The sequence below is a fragment of the Megalobrama amblycephala genome, linkage group LG19, assembly GCF_018812025.1.
Source record: "Megalobrama amblycephala isolate DHTTF-2021 linkage group LG19, ASM1881202v1, whole genome shotgun sequence".
Lineage (NCBI taxonomy): Eukaryota > Metazoa > Chordata > Actinopteri > Cypriniformes > Xenocyprididae > Megalobrama > Megalobrama amblycephala.
In genome coordinates, this window is record NC_063062.1 from 1,061,239 (window position 1) to 1,080,407 (window position 19,169).

The 19,169-nt window shown below is 39.3% G+C and overlaps 1 protein-coding gene across 2 annotated transcripts in view; it reads right to left on the reverse strand.

The window, feature by feature from the left end:
- Nucleotides 1-2,068, reverse strand: part of LOC125254629 (BTB/POZ domain-containing protein kctd15) — a 30,747-nt gene extending 28,679 nt beyond the window's left edge. Inside the window, exon 1 of one of the 2 annotated variants that reach the window (XM_048169322.1) lies at nucleotides 1,239-2,068. Coding sequence is in view for 1 of the 2 variants with exons in the window: in XM_048169321.1 (XP_048025278.1) it covers nucleotides 977-1,126 (150 nt within the window). In the remaining variant the exon portion in view is untranslated. The other variant, XM_048169321.1, reaches the window with a different exon arrangement.
- Between the last annotated feature and the right edge of the window lie 17,101 nt (nucleotides 2,069-19,169).

Below are 19,169 nucleotides of genomic sequence, written 5' to 3' on the forward strand. Positions count from 1 at the left end.
GACGTTTTGGCATATGAAGCTATCCCTCATCTCCATATAGCTACGGGCGTTGTAACCAAAAGCCCAGATATTAATGCCGAGGGAATACAGTGGATTTACCCCTTCTCTCCCTCTCTCTCTCTCTCTCTTTGTTAATAGGAGGGACCAGGTAGAAGAGTAAAGGAATACTACATTGTTAAAGTCACAGGAAAAGATGGTCAAGTGCAGAAATATTCATCAACATGAGCAAAACATCACTCAAACTGACCCCAAAACACTCCATACCCAGATCAGATGGTTTATAATTATGAAAAATAATCTTGTTTTCATACAAAAACCTTCCTGTGATGTGAAGGGATATTAGCTTAAGGAATTGGTTCCCAAAAATAATCAAATGAGAGCCACATACTATACTAAATGTTTTATTTTTTTTTCATTTTAAACTTGTAGCAGCTTTTAGGCAGTGGTTATAAAACCATCTTGACCACACTGAACTGGTATGGCTAGCTGGTCTGTGTTCAAAGCTACCAGTTTACCAGTCAAACTTTGTTTTTCCTCCCAATAAACGCGTTTATTTTCAACGCTTAATGGCGGATTTTTAAAAAAAATGCCTGCGAAGTTACACCTAAACTTACACATACAGCGAAATCAACGCGTTTCCTGCTTTCTTTCTCCAGTTTCACTTCGGTGCCCTACGGGTTAAAACTTCAATTCAGATCATTTCACAACATGGCGTCTCACTCACAAGCGATAAAGCTTCAGGTATGAGGCACATCCTCACAATATCACAGGTTCTCGCTGCGCAGAGGGTGTTTAATAAGGTTAGAATCAGAAAATCTTGAAATATCTCACAGGACACGATGCGTAGATGCGTTTTGAGGACGCGTCGCGTTTTCGCGGCGTCGCAGTCATTCTCGGTAAAACACAAAAGCACCATCATCATCATCACATCAATCATCTACTCTACATTGAGGTGAGATTTAATTGGAAATGGTACCGTTTCAAACATCGTAGGTGTCCGGATCGCGATCCGAGTCCGGTTCAATCTGCTCCCAGATGAATTGCGTTGCTCGCTCTCTGTCAAGTTTCTATCCGATAAAGCTATTCTCTTCCTGTCCGGCGGAGTGCAAACCTCGTCAAACTGCATTAAAACACGCCATAGATGGGTCGCGAAGGCTGTGGGTGACTATAACGAGCAGCGCTGCTGTGGTCTGGACGCGTTCAGAGCTCGAGCGCAAACGCGCGCAGGACTGTCTTACCTTCTCCAGGAGACCAGAGCTCTCCTTCCCCCTCTTGATCTTCTTATTTCTTAATACTCTGATTCGGTCGCGTATATCAGCCTCGCCACTGTCTTTTTTGGCCACGGTGAATCTGCTGCTTTGCTTATGGGCAGAAGGAAGCCAATAATCCGTCTCTAAATCAGAGCAGAGCCGAAAGAAGAATTCTGGCTCCAGGCTGCGCAAACGCCTCTGGGGCCACAGGATTAGAGGACAATTAACTCAAACCCGAGCAGACTCATTGGAACAGATGCAAACCTGATATTCCCCTCGATTATTTAGCCTCGCGCTCTTTCGCGAAGTAAAAATAGCTGGCGAGGGTTTAAAGTTCGGCATATAACGGTTTACGCATCAGGCAAGTGTCACCGCGCCGTTCCTGAGACTTTGGAGAGGCAGAAAGGCTGATTTTAATCATTGTCATTTCGTCTGATGTAATATTCCCCCAGGCTCTTTCGCAAAGGCAACACATTTTCCTTCCCTGGACGAGTAAAAGTCTCTCTAGCTAAAGCAGGAGGCGCACTGGAACTTGTTGATAAAGTGGCGATAAAAGACGCGTATTCTTTTAACAAAGCAAAAAAATCTGGATCTTGGTGCTCATGCATGCGGCGCTTTCCCCCGCACTCCTCTCTTTGCTCTAATGTCTGTGAGAATTGTAATGGCAAATTTCCTGGAGGCCATTAAAAGCAAATGACGTCTGGACATCATTCACTGTGCGCCCTCGCAGTCCGCCCGCAGCCAAATGCGCCATTTCAATTATTGCGCACGGCTAGATGGAGATGTCTGTTCCAGGATCTCCCGGGCAAACAGGGCAGACGCGCACAACGTCAGTTTAAACCCACACAAACACAATCTTACACTTCTCGCGCTGGATTTTCGTTTATTTAACAGCAGGCAAACAAATAAAGACAGTTGTGTTGGGCATCAGCTGCGCGCAGCGGCCCCGCGTCCCCCGCGCAGGTAGTCGATTATTTATTTATCTGAATGTTTGTTTATTTGCGTGTAAATAAGTGTGAATAATTGATGTTGCGCTGAGACCCATAATTACTGGAGCTCTCGCATGCAGGACTGATGCTGAAGGAGGCTTTCCGTGATGTTTGGCGCCCACCAGTGTCAGATTAGACGAATGACAGAAAGACAGTCTCTTATAGAGTATAATAGAAAAGATTAGTTCATAATAATGATTCATTTTATTACAGTACAAGAATGGAGGAAAGACAAAGAGAAAGATGCTTCGTCCTAATTTCTACAACATTTAAAAATGGACAAACCCAGTGGTTGGGTTAAATGTTTGACCTAACTTGTTGGGTAGTTTTTATTTAACTCAACTATTGTTTAAAAATTACTTGCTTAAAATTAACCCAAAAAAGGTCGGAAATTAACATTAATATGTTTAAAGTTTAATGAATAATAATTAAACAGTAAACATTTATTAAATTGCTTATTAGGAAATGTTCACCTTTACTCTAAAAAATGCTGGGTTAAAAACAACCCAAGTTGGGATAAATATGGACAAACCCAACGACTGGGTTGTTTTAGCCCAACGGTTGGATTAAATATGGACAAACCCAGTGATTGGGTTAAATATGGACAAACCCAGCGATTGGGTTAAATATGGACAAACCCAGATATTGGGTTAAATATGGACAAACCCAGATATTGGGTTAAATATGGACAAACCCAGCGATTGGGTTAAATATGGACAAACCCAGCGATTGGGTTAAATATGGACAAACCCAGCGATTGGGTTGTTTTAATCCAGATATTTGGTTAAATATGGACAAACCCAGTGATTGGGTTGTTTTAACCCAGCATTTGGGTTAAATATGGACAAACCCAGCGGTTGGATTAAATATGGACAAACCCAGCGATTGGGTTAAATATGGACAAACCCAGAGATTGGGTTAAATATGGACAAACCCAGCGATTGGGTTAAATATGGACAAACCCAGAGATTGGGTTAAATATGGACAAACCCAGCGATTGGGTTAAATATGGACAAACCTAGCGATTGGGTTGTTTTAATCCAGATATTGGGTTAAATATGGACAAACCCAGTGATTGGGTTGTTTTAACCCAGCATTTGGGTTAAATATGGACAAACCCAGCGGTTGGATTAAATATGGACAAACCCAGCGATTGGGTTAAATATGGACAAACCCAGATATTGGGTTAAATATGGACAAACCCAGCAATTGGGTTAAATATGGACAAACCCAGATATTGGGTTAAATATGGACAAATCCAACGATTGGGTTAAATATGGACAAACCCAGATATTGGGTTAAATATGGACAAACCCAGCGATTGGGTTGTTTTAGCCCAGCGGTTGGGTTAAATATGGACAAACCCAGCGATTGGGTTAAATATGGACAAACCCAGATATTGGGTTAAATATGGACAAATCCAACGATTGGGTTAAATATGGACAAACCCAGATATTGGGTTAAATATGGACAAACCCAGCGATTGGGTTGTTTTAGCCCAGCGGTTGGTTGTTTTAGCCCAGTGATTCGGTTAAATATGGACAAACCCAGCGATTGGGTTAAATATGGACAAACCTAGCGATTGGGTTGTTTTAACCCAGCAGTTGGGTTAAATATGGACAAACCCAGCGATTGGGTTGTTTTAACCCAGCAGTTGGGTTAAATATGGACAAACCCAGCGTTTGGGTTAAATGTTTGATCAACATGCTGGGTAGTTTTATTTAACTCAACTATTGCTTAAAAACCACTATATGTCTGACTTAAAATGAACCCAAAATAGGTCGGAAATTAAAAATCAGACACATAATTACTAGAGGCAGCAATAATAATTAAAAGGTGAACATTTATTAATAAGCAATTTAATAAATATTGATTGTTTCATTATTATTCTTTAAATTTATTAATAAATGTTAATATCCAACATATTTTGGGTTGATTTTAAGCAAGCAATACAGTAATTTTTAAATAATAGTTAAGTTACAGGTTGGGCAAACATTTAACCCAATCACTGGGTTAAAACTGTTTTAACCCAGCATTTTTTAAAGAGCAGAATATATAGAATAAAATGAAGTAATATTATAGAATAATTATATAACTAGTTGTCACATTTCTATCACTTGCTGTATAGACACAAATATTAACATCTTGAGTACAAACATTTTCAAAAATACCACTGAATTCATTGAACACTTGTTGACCGTTTGTGACAACATGCCCCAATAGTAACACAAGTGGTCACACTACATGACTACACTACATGAACCTCCATATTTATATCTCAGAAATATTAAAGCAAACCACTAGCACTGGTGTTTCCTGTATTAACAATAAAATATAATGCTGTTCTGTATAGTGCTCGTGGCAATAGTTTCATTGATCGGAACTGATAATCCTCTCTCAGCATCTGAAATGCATAAAAACAAGATTATTTTTCAAAACAACTGCTTAATTGATTACAAAATAAGGCAACCTGAGCAATCCTCCAGGTATGAGATCCAGAAGAAAACTCGTCCCGGGGCCAGAAAGTGCTTTCCTCAGGACTTACAAACGGAGGAGGAATGAATGCGGTTTGTAGTTTCTCCTTCATTAATACAACACGCCTGCAGTACGTTCAATTACAGCAGTGTGCAGAAGATGTTGTAAGTTTAAAGATTTAAACAGCTTACAAAAGTCGCCTCGGGTGTTTTAGTTGCCATCAGTTAATTCCTTTAATTTATGGATTTTACTGTGCTGTCTGTGAGAAGAAAAGCAGAAGTGGGTCAGATTCCCTGTGATGATCCGTTTGACAACTGACAGTGATATCCAGAAAACATCCTTTCAGCTGATGATGATGATGATGATGAAGAGTGGGTCCAAAAAGTCTTAAAGTACACTGAAAATCTGGATTGTTTCTACTAAAACCTGAAAATACAAGGATTTTAACAATTTAGAAATGATGTAAAATGAATAAGCATTATTCTATGTAACTTTTGGCCCTCTAGCAGTTAAAAAACAAAACTTTATGCATTTTGCAAAAGACTGTGGATGAATATGACCCTTCACATAGATAATACTTTACATTGAACTCTGTTAGAGAGTTTATCTGTTCATCTCAGTTTATCTGTTTAATAAAATACCTTACACACCTCTTGAGTAATAAAAACATCATCTCTGTGTCATCTTTACATCTTTACTATCCTTCAGTTCTCTCCATCTCCGTAAGCCAATGTTGAATCTTGTTTTATTACAGCTTTGTCACGTTCTCTTTTTGCCAGCAAACGCTCCTCTGTTCGGCATTTGTTTAAAACAAGTGATTCATGTCAAATCATGTTCCATGTCAAACTTTCCCGCTCGTTCTGACAACTAACCTCTGCCATACTTCAGACTCGTGTCAACGCAGCCACTTTTCTCTGTTTATGGATATGATGAGACATGCATATTTTAATTTATTTTAAGCCTGAAAGTTGGGGCCTGGGACAAGAGTATAAATCATATATGCACAAGGCATTTAAAGGGGACCTATAATGCCACTTTCTCAAGATGTAATATAAGTCTCTGGTGTCTCCAGAATGTGTGTGTGACGTTTCAGCTCAAAATACCCCACAGATCATTTATTATAGCTTGTCAAATTTGAGCAAAAACACGCCGTTTTTGTGTGTGTCCCTTTAAATGCAAATGAGCTCCACTTTCCAGAAGAGGGCGGAGCTTTAACAGCTCAACAACAACAAAGCTGGAGAATCTCACGCAGCCAAAATGAGGATTGTCAGTAACGGTGTTCAGCCTTACATTGTTCAACCCAGCGATTGGGTTGTTTTAACCCAGCGGTTGGGTTAAATATGGACAAACCCAGCGATTGGGTTGTTTTAACCCAGCAGTTGGGTTAAATATGGACAAACCCAGCGATTGGGTTAAATATGGACAAACCCAGCGGTTGGGTTGTTGTAGCCCAGCAGTTGGATTAAATATGGACAAACCCAGCAGTTGGGTTAAATATAGACAAACCCAGCTATTGGGTTGTTTTAGCCAAGCGGTTGGGTTAAATATGGACAAACCCAGCGATTGGGTTGTTTTAACCCAGCGGTTGGGTTAAATATGGACAAACCCAGCGATTGGGTTGTTTTAGCCCAGCGGTTGGGTTAAATATGGACAAACCCAGCGATTGGGTTGTTTTAGCCCAGCGGTTGGGTTAAATATGGACAAACCTAGCGATTGGGTTGTTTTAACCCAACAGGTGGGTTAAATATGGACAAACCCAGCAACTGGGTTAAATACGGACAAACCCAGTGACTGGGTTGTTTTAGCCCAGCGGTTGGGTTAAATATGGACAAACCCAGCGATTTGGTTGTTTTAAGCCAGCAGTTGGGTTAAATATGGACAAACCCAGCAACTGGGTTAAATATGGACAAACCCAGTGACTGGGTTGTTTTAGCCCAGCGGTCGGGTTAAATATGGACAAACCCAGCGATTTGGTTGTTTTAAGCCAGCAGTTGGGTTAAATATGGACAAACCTAGCGATTGGGTTAAATATGGACATACCTAGCGATTGGGTTGTTTTAATCCAGCAGTTGGGTTAAATATGGACAAACCCAGCGATTGGGTTGTTTTAACCCAGCAGTTGGGTTAAATATGGACAAACCCAGCGGTTGGGTTAAATGTTTGATCAACATGCTGGGTAGTTTAATTTAACTCAACTATTGCTTAAAAACCACTATATGTCTGACTTAAAATGAACCCAAAATAGGTTGGAAATTAAAAATCAGACACATAATTACTAGAGGCAACAATAATAATCAAAAGGTGATCATTTATTAATTTATTAATTTGTTAACCACCCCTTTAAAAATGAGCTAAAATAAATGAATGTATGGGAGATACAGTTCTAATGTGAACTTCATATAACAAATAAAAATGTGCAAAATACAAATTAAGCATTTGTACTGGAAATAATGAAAGTTTGATGCTTTTGGTAGTAAGCTGAGCTTTAATTTGAATATGATGAGAAGCTGTGGACTTTCCTCACCTGCTGTGATTCTTTCTGCCGCTGAACAACATCTGAAGTGGAACCAGTTCATACTGAAGCAGGACTCAGTCGCTGTCTGAATCTCATTAAAAGTTTGTCATGTTAATGTCATGCTGGCTGAGGTTTGATCAGAAGATGTTTTAAAGCCACCTAAAGATGCTCAGCAGGAGACAATTTCTAGAATTCAGATTGTGAAGATGAGAAGAAATGACGTTTCTGTAGAATGTGCTACAGCAGTAATGACATGAATCTCCATTAGCAGTGACACACTTTCATGAGCATGCTCCTTGTGTTATGCACTGTAAAAAATATTGTTGGTCAAACTTTAGTTACCTGGTTACCTTAAAATTTTGAGTTCATTGAAATTAAAAATTTGAGTTAATACAATGAAGGCGATTGATTTAATAAATAGAAACTCAAAATATTATGTTATCTGAACCATATTAATTATCTATAAACACTAAAAAATGTTGGGTTAAATATGGACAAACCCAGCGATTGGGTTGTTTTGATCCAGCGGTTGGGTCAAATGTTTGCAAAACCTGCTGGGTAGTTTTGTTTAACTCAACTATTGTTTAAAAATGACTATATGTCTGGCTTAAAATAAACCCAAAATATGTTGGAAATTAAAAATCAAACACATAATTACTGGAGGCAACAATAATAATCAAAAGGTAAACATTTATTATTAAGCAATTTAATAAATGTTTATTATTTAATTAATATTTATTTATTAAACATATTAATAAATGTTAATTTCCAGCCTATTTTGGTAAGCAAGCAATATAGTAATTTTTAAACAATAGTTGAGTTAAATAAAACTACTCAGCAGGTTGGGTCAAACATTTAACCCATCTGCTGGGTTAAAACTGTTTTAAATTAACTCAAAACTCAAACATTTAACCCAAGCGGTAGGTCAAAACAACCCAATCACTGGGTTTGTCCATATTTAAGTGAAGTTATCTGAAAACAGATTTTCATCATTTATCACAATTTTTTTCTTTTGTTAAATCAACTTTAATAAGTAATGTGGTTCAGATAACTTAATATTTTCAGTTTCTGTTGAAATCGCCTTTATTGTATTAACTCAAATTTTTAATTTCAATAAACTGAAAATTAAGGCAACCAGGTAACTTACTTTTTTAAGTTAAACCAACAATATTTTTTAGTGTACTTTTTCAGAAATCAGGGAATAAACGCAAAATTATTGATGCAATTTGCTGCATAAATCCTCTGTTGTGTGACTGTGTTAAATTTCATTAAATCTCATGAGTTTATTTCTCCTTAATGTCAAGTTTCAGTTCAACTTAGTGTGTTGTGCACCAATTCAATTCAAATGCACACTTATGAATTGTTAGGAAGCCTATAGGGTAAATTCTGAATTTCACATTTATGCCGTTGCGTATTATACATTTGAGTTGTTCCTCAGTGAATGTTTCTGTCATGAGAACATCAGAAACTCTTCTCGTGCTCATCGTTGTGCATCTGTCTTTGATGAATCCATCGCTCTGGGCGACTGCAGCGCGCCTATAAAAGCAATAAAAGCCAACAATGGCTTTTCAAAAATTAACGCTGCATCTCCATATTGATGAGGAAACATATCCAATCTTTGCTTTTGCCTTTCTTTAAATGTCACAGTGATGGATGCCATATTTTCAGCATGCCATAATCAACTGTTTTTTGATATTTTGAATAATGCTGCTTTTGAATTATAGCCAGCAAAAGGAATAATCACTCAAATATGGGAATGCACATGGTGAGGGGGGGTATGTAAATGAGTGCATATGCATTAATGCATGACCCTATAAGAATAACAATCACGCCTTCCGGCACTAAAGCAGGTGTCGTTAATAGTCACGCCGGAAGCGCAGAGCTCAAACCCACTGCCTCCACGCTGGTCTATTTTCAGCCCTGCATTACAACGTCTCTTGTTATTATTTTACGGTTATCTGAGCCCATTCAGTGCCCTTCGTGTTCTGCTGTGTGTCACGCTGAAATGGGTTTCATGGATGTCGTCTACATTTTTATGTCACTATCAGAGAAAATATGCACGTGTTTGTAGCCTACATCTGCGTGCTTGAGTTTATTGAGCAGGTATTTCCAGCTCTTATTACTGGTGAGACAGATGCGGCCCATTATTACTGAGACTTTTTAATTATGCACAAACAAACACTACTACAGGCCGTGGAGGAAATTCATTTTATTTAATCATTACAAGACTTTTATACCAGGAAGTGGCTTTTAAAATGCATCATGCAATTTTGTGAGAGTTTATTTATTTTTTATATATGTTTATTTTCTCTTATTTTTAAATATAGCCTACAATCCAAAATTTGTGGCTTGCCAAAATGTTGACGTGTACATATATTTCAGTTGAAGGACCAATGATTACAGTGCATAGAAATGCATGAACAATCACACACATAAAAGCTCTCTCTCTCTCTCTCTCTCTCTCACACACACACACACACACACACACACACACACACACACACGCGGCGCCCCCTAGTGGTCATATAACGCATTGTCGGTGAGTGTGCTGTGCTGAAATCAGGCATCTGCTGAGGATTTGAAGCACAACAACTCCTGTATTATATGGAGGGAAAACAGATTATTTGAATTTTATATATATATATATATATATATATATATATATATATATATATAAATTCCTTGTTTCTGTGGATTTTTCTACAATCTTACAGTACTTATGGTAGCACATTTCCACCACATAAGAAAAAAAAACATCATGCCTTGACATGACAAACATAAAAAGTCATAATTATGACATACTAAATTATATTTATGAGATTTAAAATGACATGAGTCATATTTATGAGATGAAAAGCCAAAGTTATGACAAATCAAAACTTGACATAGTACATTAAAATTATTACAAAAAGTTATATTTATGAGATAAAAAAATGATAATTATGACATAAATCGAAATTATGAGTCAAAAATCAACAATTATGACAGAAAGTCAACAATGTGACATACTAAGTGATAATTATGACAGAATAATTCCCATTTATGAAATTAAAAGCAAAATTGGCAAAAAGTCATAATTATGAGATATTAACTTATATTTATGAGATTTAAAAGTGATAATTATTACACCATATTTATGAGATGAAAAGTCGAAGTTATGACAAATCAAAACTTGATGTAGTACATTGAAACTATTATAAAAAAGTTATATTTATGAGATAAAAAGTGATAATTATGACATAAGTCAAAATTATGAGACAAAATACAATTATGACAGAAAGTCAACATTATGCAATACTGTTATATTTATGAGATTAAAAGTGATAATTATGACAGAAGTCTTATTTATGAGATTAATAGTGAAATTGGCAAAAAGTCATAATTATGAGATTAAAAGTCATTATGAAATACTAAGTCATATTAATGACATTAAAAGTCGAATTTATGACACGAGGCAATTTATATCAGAATTTCAACTTTTTGACATTTAACTTTATCTCATAATCTTGACTTTTTATACAACATGGTTTTGAAGTTTTATGTCATAATTATGATTTACCAAAGCATTTGTTCTTATGTGGTGGAAATGGGTTTCCATAAGGCCAATAATTCAGCACATGAACTACACAGACAGTACTAAAAGTCAGAACAAAAGGCATACTAACTGTACAATTAATCTAACATCAGCATGATCTGTCAATCAAATATCAGATCACAACTGGTTAGACAAAATTCCTCTCTTTCTGGGGGGCGTGTCTTTGAGAACTGCTGTCTGATTGGCTGCTCAGGAGTTCCTTGTATTAATGTAGTCCTGTGAGGGAGACCCATTCATCCTGACCTGCGGGATGATGGGAAGGTTCAGGCCCCCCACAGCAGCCTGTCATAGTGACTGATGGAGAGCAGAGGAAACCCCAAACCTCCCAGAGAGAGAGAGAGAGAGAGAGAGAGATGCAGACGCCCCAATATGAGCCCAGCGCTCACTAACAAAGTAATATAGATGACAGAAGGGTTCTTTCTCATCATCATCATCATCAGTGAATTATGTACCTTTAAGTATGCAAAATATAATGCATCCATTTTCTTGCAATATGTAAATTAATTATATTATTTAATTTACTTCAAAATTAAAAGTCAGCATGAAACGGAAGCTGTAATAGTCTTTTCTTCCCTATTGTGACGTATATCCGAGTGAATCGGCCTCTGGAATAAAAGTGCATTCACACCATGTCGTAAAAACGAAATTTCAACTTGTAAAAAGTGTTCACGTCCTACTTGTACCATGTGACCACTGCAGTATTCCATAAAAAAATACGAAGTTTTGATTTCATGGTGACTTTAAGGTAGAAACTGAACTTAAGTTTTTAAGTAGGAGGACATTGATGGATCTTGTGACATCAGATTAATATTGAACTTAATTTAATCATTAAGTGCCTCTTTGTTAAATGTCTTTTTTTGTTCAGGTTTTGAGTCAAACACTTTTAGATCAAACCCTGTGGTTTTCACTGTAATGTAATGAATGCTGCTCAATAGCGCCAGACCTCAGATTAACACGGCAGTGCTGCCACCATGTGGCTTCTGTTGATCATTACACTTTCACACTTCAGTCACGTGTGCACTCTCTGAGAAAAACTTTTTCAACATGAAGATAATTGAGAAGTTACAGCATCTCACAGCACCATTAAAGCACTGACATTCATATATGAAAAATACTTTGTATTTTAATATACATTTATATTTTTATTTTTTTGTGCAAAGATGCACACTACCATTCAAAAGTTTGGGGTTGGTAAGATTTTAAAATGTTTTTGAAAGAAGTCTATTCTGTTCACCAAGGCTGGATTTATTTGAAAAATAAATAAATAAAAATGGTGAAATATTATTTCAATTCTAAGTGAATATATTTTAAAATATAATTTATTTCTGCAATTCAAAGCTGAATTTTCAGCATCATTACTCCAGTCTTATAGTGTCACATGATCCTTCAGAAATCATTCTGCTGATTTGCTGCTCAAGAAACATTTATGATTATTATACAGTTTGTAAAATAAACAAAAATCGTGTTTACAGTAAGCTAATGCACTTAATAATGGAAGTCTATGGTGCAAGATATTCATGGACGCATTAAAGTAATAATTTATCTATACAAATGTTTAATTTCAGCAGTATCTAAATCATACTTTTCGTAGTTCAACATACAAACCCAATTCCAAAAAAGTTGGGACACTGTACAAATTGTGAATAAAAAAGGAATGCAATAATTTATAAATCTCATAAACTTATATTTTATTCACAATAGAATATAGATAACATATCAAATGTTGAAAGTGAGACATTTTGAAATGTCATGCCAAATATTGGCTCATTTTGGATTTCATGAGAGCTACACATTCCAAAAAAGTTGGGACAGGTAGCAATAAGAGGCCGGAAAAGTTAAATGTACATATAAGGAACAGCTGGAGGACCAATTTGCAACTTATTAGGTCAATTGGCAACATGATTGGGTATAAAAAGAGCCTCTCAGAGTGGCAGTGTCTCTCAGAAGTCAAGATGGGCAGAGGATCGCCAATTCCCCCAATGCTGCGGCCAAAAATAGTGGAGCAATATCAGAAAGGAGTTTCTCAGAGAAAAATTGCAAAGAGTTTGAAGTTATCATCATCTACAGTGCATAATATCATCCAAAGATTCAGAGAATCTGGAACAATCTCTGTGCGTAAGGGTCAAGGCCGGAAAACCATACTGGATGCCCGTGATCTTCGGGCCCTTAGACGGCACTGCATCACATACAGGAATGCTACTGTAATGGAAATCACAACATGGGCTCAGGAATACTTCCAGAAAACATTGTCGGTGAACACAATCCACCGTGCCATTCGCCGTTGCTGGCTAAAACTCTATAGGTCAAAAAAGAAGCCATATCTAAACATGATCCAGAAGCGCAGGCGTTTTCTCTGGGCCAAGGCTCATTTAAAATGGACTGTGGCAAAGTGGAAAACTGTTCTGTGGTCAGACGAATCAAAATTTGAAGTTCTTTTTGGAAAACTGGGACGCCATGTCATCCGGACTAAAGAGGACAAGGACAACCCAAGTTGTTATCAGCGCTCAGTTCAGAAGCCTGCATCTCTGATGGTATGGGGTTGCATGAGTGCGTGTGGCATGGGCAGCTTACACATCTGGAAAGGCACCATCAATGCTGAAAGGTATATCCAAGTTCTAGAACAACATATGCTCCCATCCAGACGTCGTCTCTTTCAGGGAAGACCTTGCATTTTCCAACATGACAATGCCAGACCACATACTGCATCAATTACAACATCATGGCTGTGTAGAAGAAGGATCCGGGTACTGAAATGACCAGCCTGCAGTCCAGATCTTTCACCCATAGAAAACATTTGGCGCATCATAAAGAGGAAGATGCGACAAAGAAGACCTAAGACAGTTGAGCAACTAGAAGCCTGTATTAGACAAGAATGGGACAACATTCCTATTCCTAAACTTGAGCAACTTGTCTCCTCAGTCCCCAGACGTTTGCAGACTGTTATAAAAGAATAGGGGATGCCACACAGTGGTAAACATGGCCTTGTCTCAACTTTTTTGAGATGTGTTAATGCCATGAAATTTAAAATCAACTTATTTTTCCCTTAAAATGATACATGTTCTCAGTTTAAACATTTGATATGTCATCTATGTTGTATTCTGAATAAAATACTGAAACTTGAAACAATGCATTCTTTTTTTATTCACAATTTATACAGTGTCCCAACTTTTTTGGAATCGGGTTTGTATCTTTTCATATATTTTCTCCATCTAAACAGTCTCTATTAGCCTGTTTAAATAGTGTACTCTATGTTAATGTTTTTTTTATGGAGCTAAAGCATTTATTCAGATTTTAAAAAAACATTTATCTCACAATTCCGAGTTGATATGTCACAACTCTGAAGAAAATATGAAAAAAAAGTCAGAAATGTGAGAAGAAGTTGCAATTAGTCTACCTTCTTCATTCAGAAACAGGCTTTATATTATTAGACCGTTTTTCAGCAGGTCCTTCGTCAAAGCTCTGAAATTCAGTCAGACGGGAATGTCACCCTGGTATCATAAAATATCTAATAAATTGTTTGAAAACGGAGAGTAAATAATCTAATTAAATATATTCTCAGCTGACGGTGTGTTTACTGTGAAGACTCGTTCATATGCGAGACGCATGTCTGTGTCCTCAGGATCTGATGTGATTTACTTACAGATTCACATTACGAGACACAAGATCATTTGAAGCAGCTGCTGTAAAATCAGTCAGTGTGTGTGTCTGTAAAACCTCATCCAACATGATTTAGTGTTTCCACAGGGATTTACAGAGAGATGATTGACCTTTAAACAGCATGAAACGACATTCATGTAAAAGTGACACAGAATTCTCAGTGACAATAAGAGAGAGAGAGAGAAACACTTAATGGATGGGACTTCAGTTTATCCTGATTGTAAAAGTAAGTAAAATTGATGCATAGTGAGGTTAAAGGGTTAGTTCGCCCAAAAAATGAAAATTCTGTCATCATTTACTCACCCTCATATCGTTCTTGAACAGGTAGGACTTTCGCTCATCTTCAGAGCACAAATGAAGATCTTTTTAATGAAATCTGAGCGATGGTCATAAAACTAGTCCATTTGAATCAAGCAGTTTAGTCCAAACTTTCTGAAGAGACTTGATTGCTTTATATGATGAACAGATTGAATTTAGGCTTTTATTCACATATAAACATTGATCAGCGAACATTAACAGAAACTCAACTGAACCTGCTTGATGCACGAGAAAAAAAAAAAACTCTTGCAGAAGCTCAAACATGCTGCGTAACACGAGAATGAACCTCACTGGTTCTTGAGGAAGCTCAAACGTGCTGCGTAACACCAGAATGAACCTCATTGGTTCTTGAGGAAGCTCAAACGTGCTGCGTAACATGAGAATGAACCTCATTGGTTCTTGAGGAAGCTCAAACGTGCTGCATAGCACCAGAATGAACCTCATTGGTTCTTGAGGAAGCTCAAACGTGCTGCGTAACACGAGAATGAACCTCATTGGTTCTTGTTGAAGCTCAAACGTGCTGCGTAACACCAGAATGAACCTCATCAGTTCTTGAGGAAGCTCAAACGTGCTGCGTAACACGAGAATGAACCTCATCAGTTCTTGAGGAAGCTCAAACGTGCTGCGTAACACCAGAATGAACCTCATTGGCTCTTGAGGAAGCTCAAACGTGCTGCGTAACACCAGAATGAACCTCATTGGTTCTTGAGGAAGCTCAAACGTGCTGCGTAACATGAGAATGAACCTCATTGGATCTTGATGAAGCCCAAACGTGCTGTGTAACACCAGAATGAACCTCGATGGTTCTTGAGGAAGCTCAAACGTGCTGCGTAACATGAGAATGAACCTCATTGGATCTTGATGAAGCCCAAACGTGCTGTGTAACACCAGAATGAACCTCATTGGTTCTTGCTGAAGCTCAAACATGCTGCGTAACACCAGAATGAACCTCATTGGCTCTTGCGGAAGCTCAAACGTGCTGCGTAACACGAGAATGAACCTCATTGGTTCTTGAGGAAGCTCAAACGTGCTGCGTAACACCAGAATGAACCTCATTGGCTCTTGAGGAAGCTCAAACGTGCTGCGTAACACCAGAATGAACCTCATTGGTTCTTGAGGAAGCTCAAACGTGCTGCGTAACATGAGAATGAACCTCATTGGATCTTGATGAAGCCCAAACGTGCTGTGTAACACCAGAATGAACCTCGATGCTTCTTGAGGAAGCTCAAACGTGCTGCGTAACATGAGAATGAACCTCATTGGATCTTGATGAAGCCCAAACGTGCTGTGTAACACCAGAATGAACCTCATTGGTTCTTGCTGAAGCTCAAACATGCTGCGTAACACCAGAATGAACCTCATTGGCTCTTGCGGAAGCTCAAACGTGCTGCGTAACACGAGAATGAACCTCATTTGTTCTTGCGGAAGCTCAAACGTGCTGCGTAACACCAGAATGAACCTCATTGGTTCTTGCGGAAGCTCAAACGTGCTGCGTGACACCAGAATGAACCTCACTGGTCCTTGCTGAAGCTCAAACGTGCTGCGTAACACGAGAATGAACCTCATTGGTTCTTGAGGAAGCTCAAACGTGCTGCGTAATACAAGAATGAACCTAACTGGATCTTGAAGAAGCTCAAACGTGCTGCGTAACACCAGAATGAACCTCACTGGTTCTTGCTGAAGCTCAAACGTGCTGCGTAACACCAGAATGAACCTCATTGGTTCTTGCTGAAGCTCAAACGTGCTGCGTAACACGAGAATGAACCTCACTGGATCTTGAGGAAGCTCAAACGTGCTGCGTAACACCAGAATGAACCTCACTGGTTCTTGCTGAAGCTCAAACATGCTGCGTAACACCAGAATGAACCTCATTGGTTCTTGCTGAAGCTCAAACGTGCTGCGTAACACGAGAATGAACCTCACTGGATCTTGAGGAAGCTCAAACGTGCTGCATAACACCAGAATGAACCTCATTGGTTCTTGCGGAAGCTCAAACGTGCTGCGTAACACCAGAATGAACCTCATTGGTTCTTGCTGAAGCTCAAACGTACTGCGTAACATGAGAAAGAACCTCATTGGTTCTTGCGGAAGCTCAAACGTGCTGCGTAACACCAGAATGAACCTCACTGGTTCTTGCTGAAGCTCAAACGTGCTGCGTAACACCAGAATGAACCTCATTGGTTCTTGCTGAAGCTCAAACGTGCTGCGTAACACGAGAATGAACCTCACTGGATCTTGAGGAAGCTCAAACGTGCTGCGTAACACGAGAATGAACCTCACTGGTTCTTGCTGAAGCTCAAACGTGCTGCGTAACACCAGAATGAACCTCATTGGTCCTTGTTGAAGCTCAAACGTGCTGCGTAACACGAGAATGAACCTCATTGGTTCTTGAGGAAGCTCAAACGTGCTGCGTAATACAATAATGAACCTCACTGGATCTTGAGGAAGCTCAAACGTGCTGCGTAACACCAGAATGAACCTCATTGGTTCTTGCTGAAGCTCAAACGTGCTGCGTAACACCAGAATGAACCTCATTGGTTCTTGCTGAAGCTCAAACGTGCTGCGTAACACCAGAATGAACCTCATTGGCTCTTGAGGAAGCTCAAACGTGCTGCGTAACACCAGAATGAACCTCATTGGCTCTTGCGGAAGCTCAAACGTGCTGCGTAACACGAGAATGAACCTCATTGGTTCTTGAGGAAGCTCAAACGTGCTGCGTAACACCAGAATGAACCTCATTGGCTCTTGAGGAAGCTCAAACGTGCTGCGTAACACCAGAATGAACCTCATTGGTTCTTGAGGAAGCTCAAACGTGCTGCGTAACATGAGAATGAACCTCATTGGATCTTGATGAAGCCCAAACGTGCTGTGTAACACCAGAATGAACCTCGATGCTTCTTGAGGAAGCTCAAACGTGCTGCGTAACATGAGAATGAACCTCATTGGATCTTGATGAAGCCCAAACGTGCTGTGTAACACCAGAATGAACCTCATTGGTTCTTGCTGAAGCTCAAACATGCTGCGTAACACCAGAATGAACCTCATTGGCTCTTGCGGAAGCTCAAACGTGCTGCGTAACACGAGAATGAACCTCATTTGTGCTTGCGGAAGCTCAAACGTGCTGCGTAACACCAGAATGAACCTCATTGGTTCTTGCGGAAGCTCAAACGTGCTGCGTGACACCAGAATGAACCTCACTGGTCCTTGCTGAAGCTCAAACGTGCTGCGTAACACGAGAATGAACCTCATTGGTTCTTGAGGAAGCTCAAACGTGCTGCGTAATACAAGAATGAACCTAACTGGATCTTGAAGAAGCTCAAACGTGCTGCGTAACACCAGAATGAACCTCACTGGTTCTTGCTGAAGCTCAAACGTGCTGCGTAACACCAGAATGAACCTCATTGGTTCTTGCTGAAGCTCAAACGTGCTGCGTAACACGAGAATGAACCTCACTGGATCTTGAGGAAGCTCAAACGTGCTGCGTAACACCAGAATGAACCTCACTGGTTCTTGCTGAAGCTCAAACATGCTGCGTAACACCAGAATGAACCTCATTGGTTCTTGCTGAAGCTCAAACGTGCTGCGTAACACGAGAATGAACCTCACTGGATCTTGAGGAAGCTCAAACGTGCTGCGTAACACCAGAATGAACCTCATTGGTTCTTGCGGAAGCTCAAACGTGCTGCGTAACACCAGAATGAACCTCATTGGTTCTTGCTGAAGCTCAAACGTACTGCGTAACATGAGAATGAACCTCATTGGTTCTTGCGGAAGCTCAAACGTGCTGCGTAACACCAGAATGAACCTCACTGGTTCTTGCTGAAGCTCAAACGTGCTGCGTAACACCAGAATGAACCTCATTGGTTCTTGCTGAAGCTCAAACGTGCTGCGTAACACGAGAATGAACCTCACTGGATCTTGAGGAAGCTCAAACGTGCTGCGTAACACGAGAATGAACCTCACTGGTTCTTGCTGAAGCTCAAACGTGCTGCGTAACACCAGAATGAACCTCATTGGTCCTTGCTGAAGCTCAAACGTGCTGCGTAACACGAGAATGAACCTCATTGGTTCTTGAGGAAGCTCAAACGTGCTGCATAATACAATAATGAACCTCACTGGATCTTGAGGAAGCTCAAACGTGCTGCGTAACACCAGAATGAACCTCATTGGTTCTTGCTGAAGCTCAAACGTGCTGCGTAACACCAGAATGAACCTCATTGGTTCTTGCTGAAGTTCAAACGTGCTGCGTAACACCAGAATGAACCTCACTGGATCTTGAGGAAGCTCAAACGTGCTGCGTAACACCAGAATGAACCTCACTGGTTCTTGCTGAAGCTCAAACATGCTGCGTAACACCAGAATGAACCTCA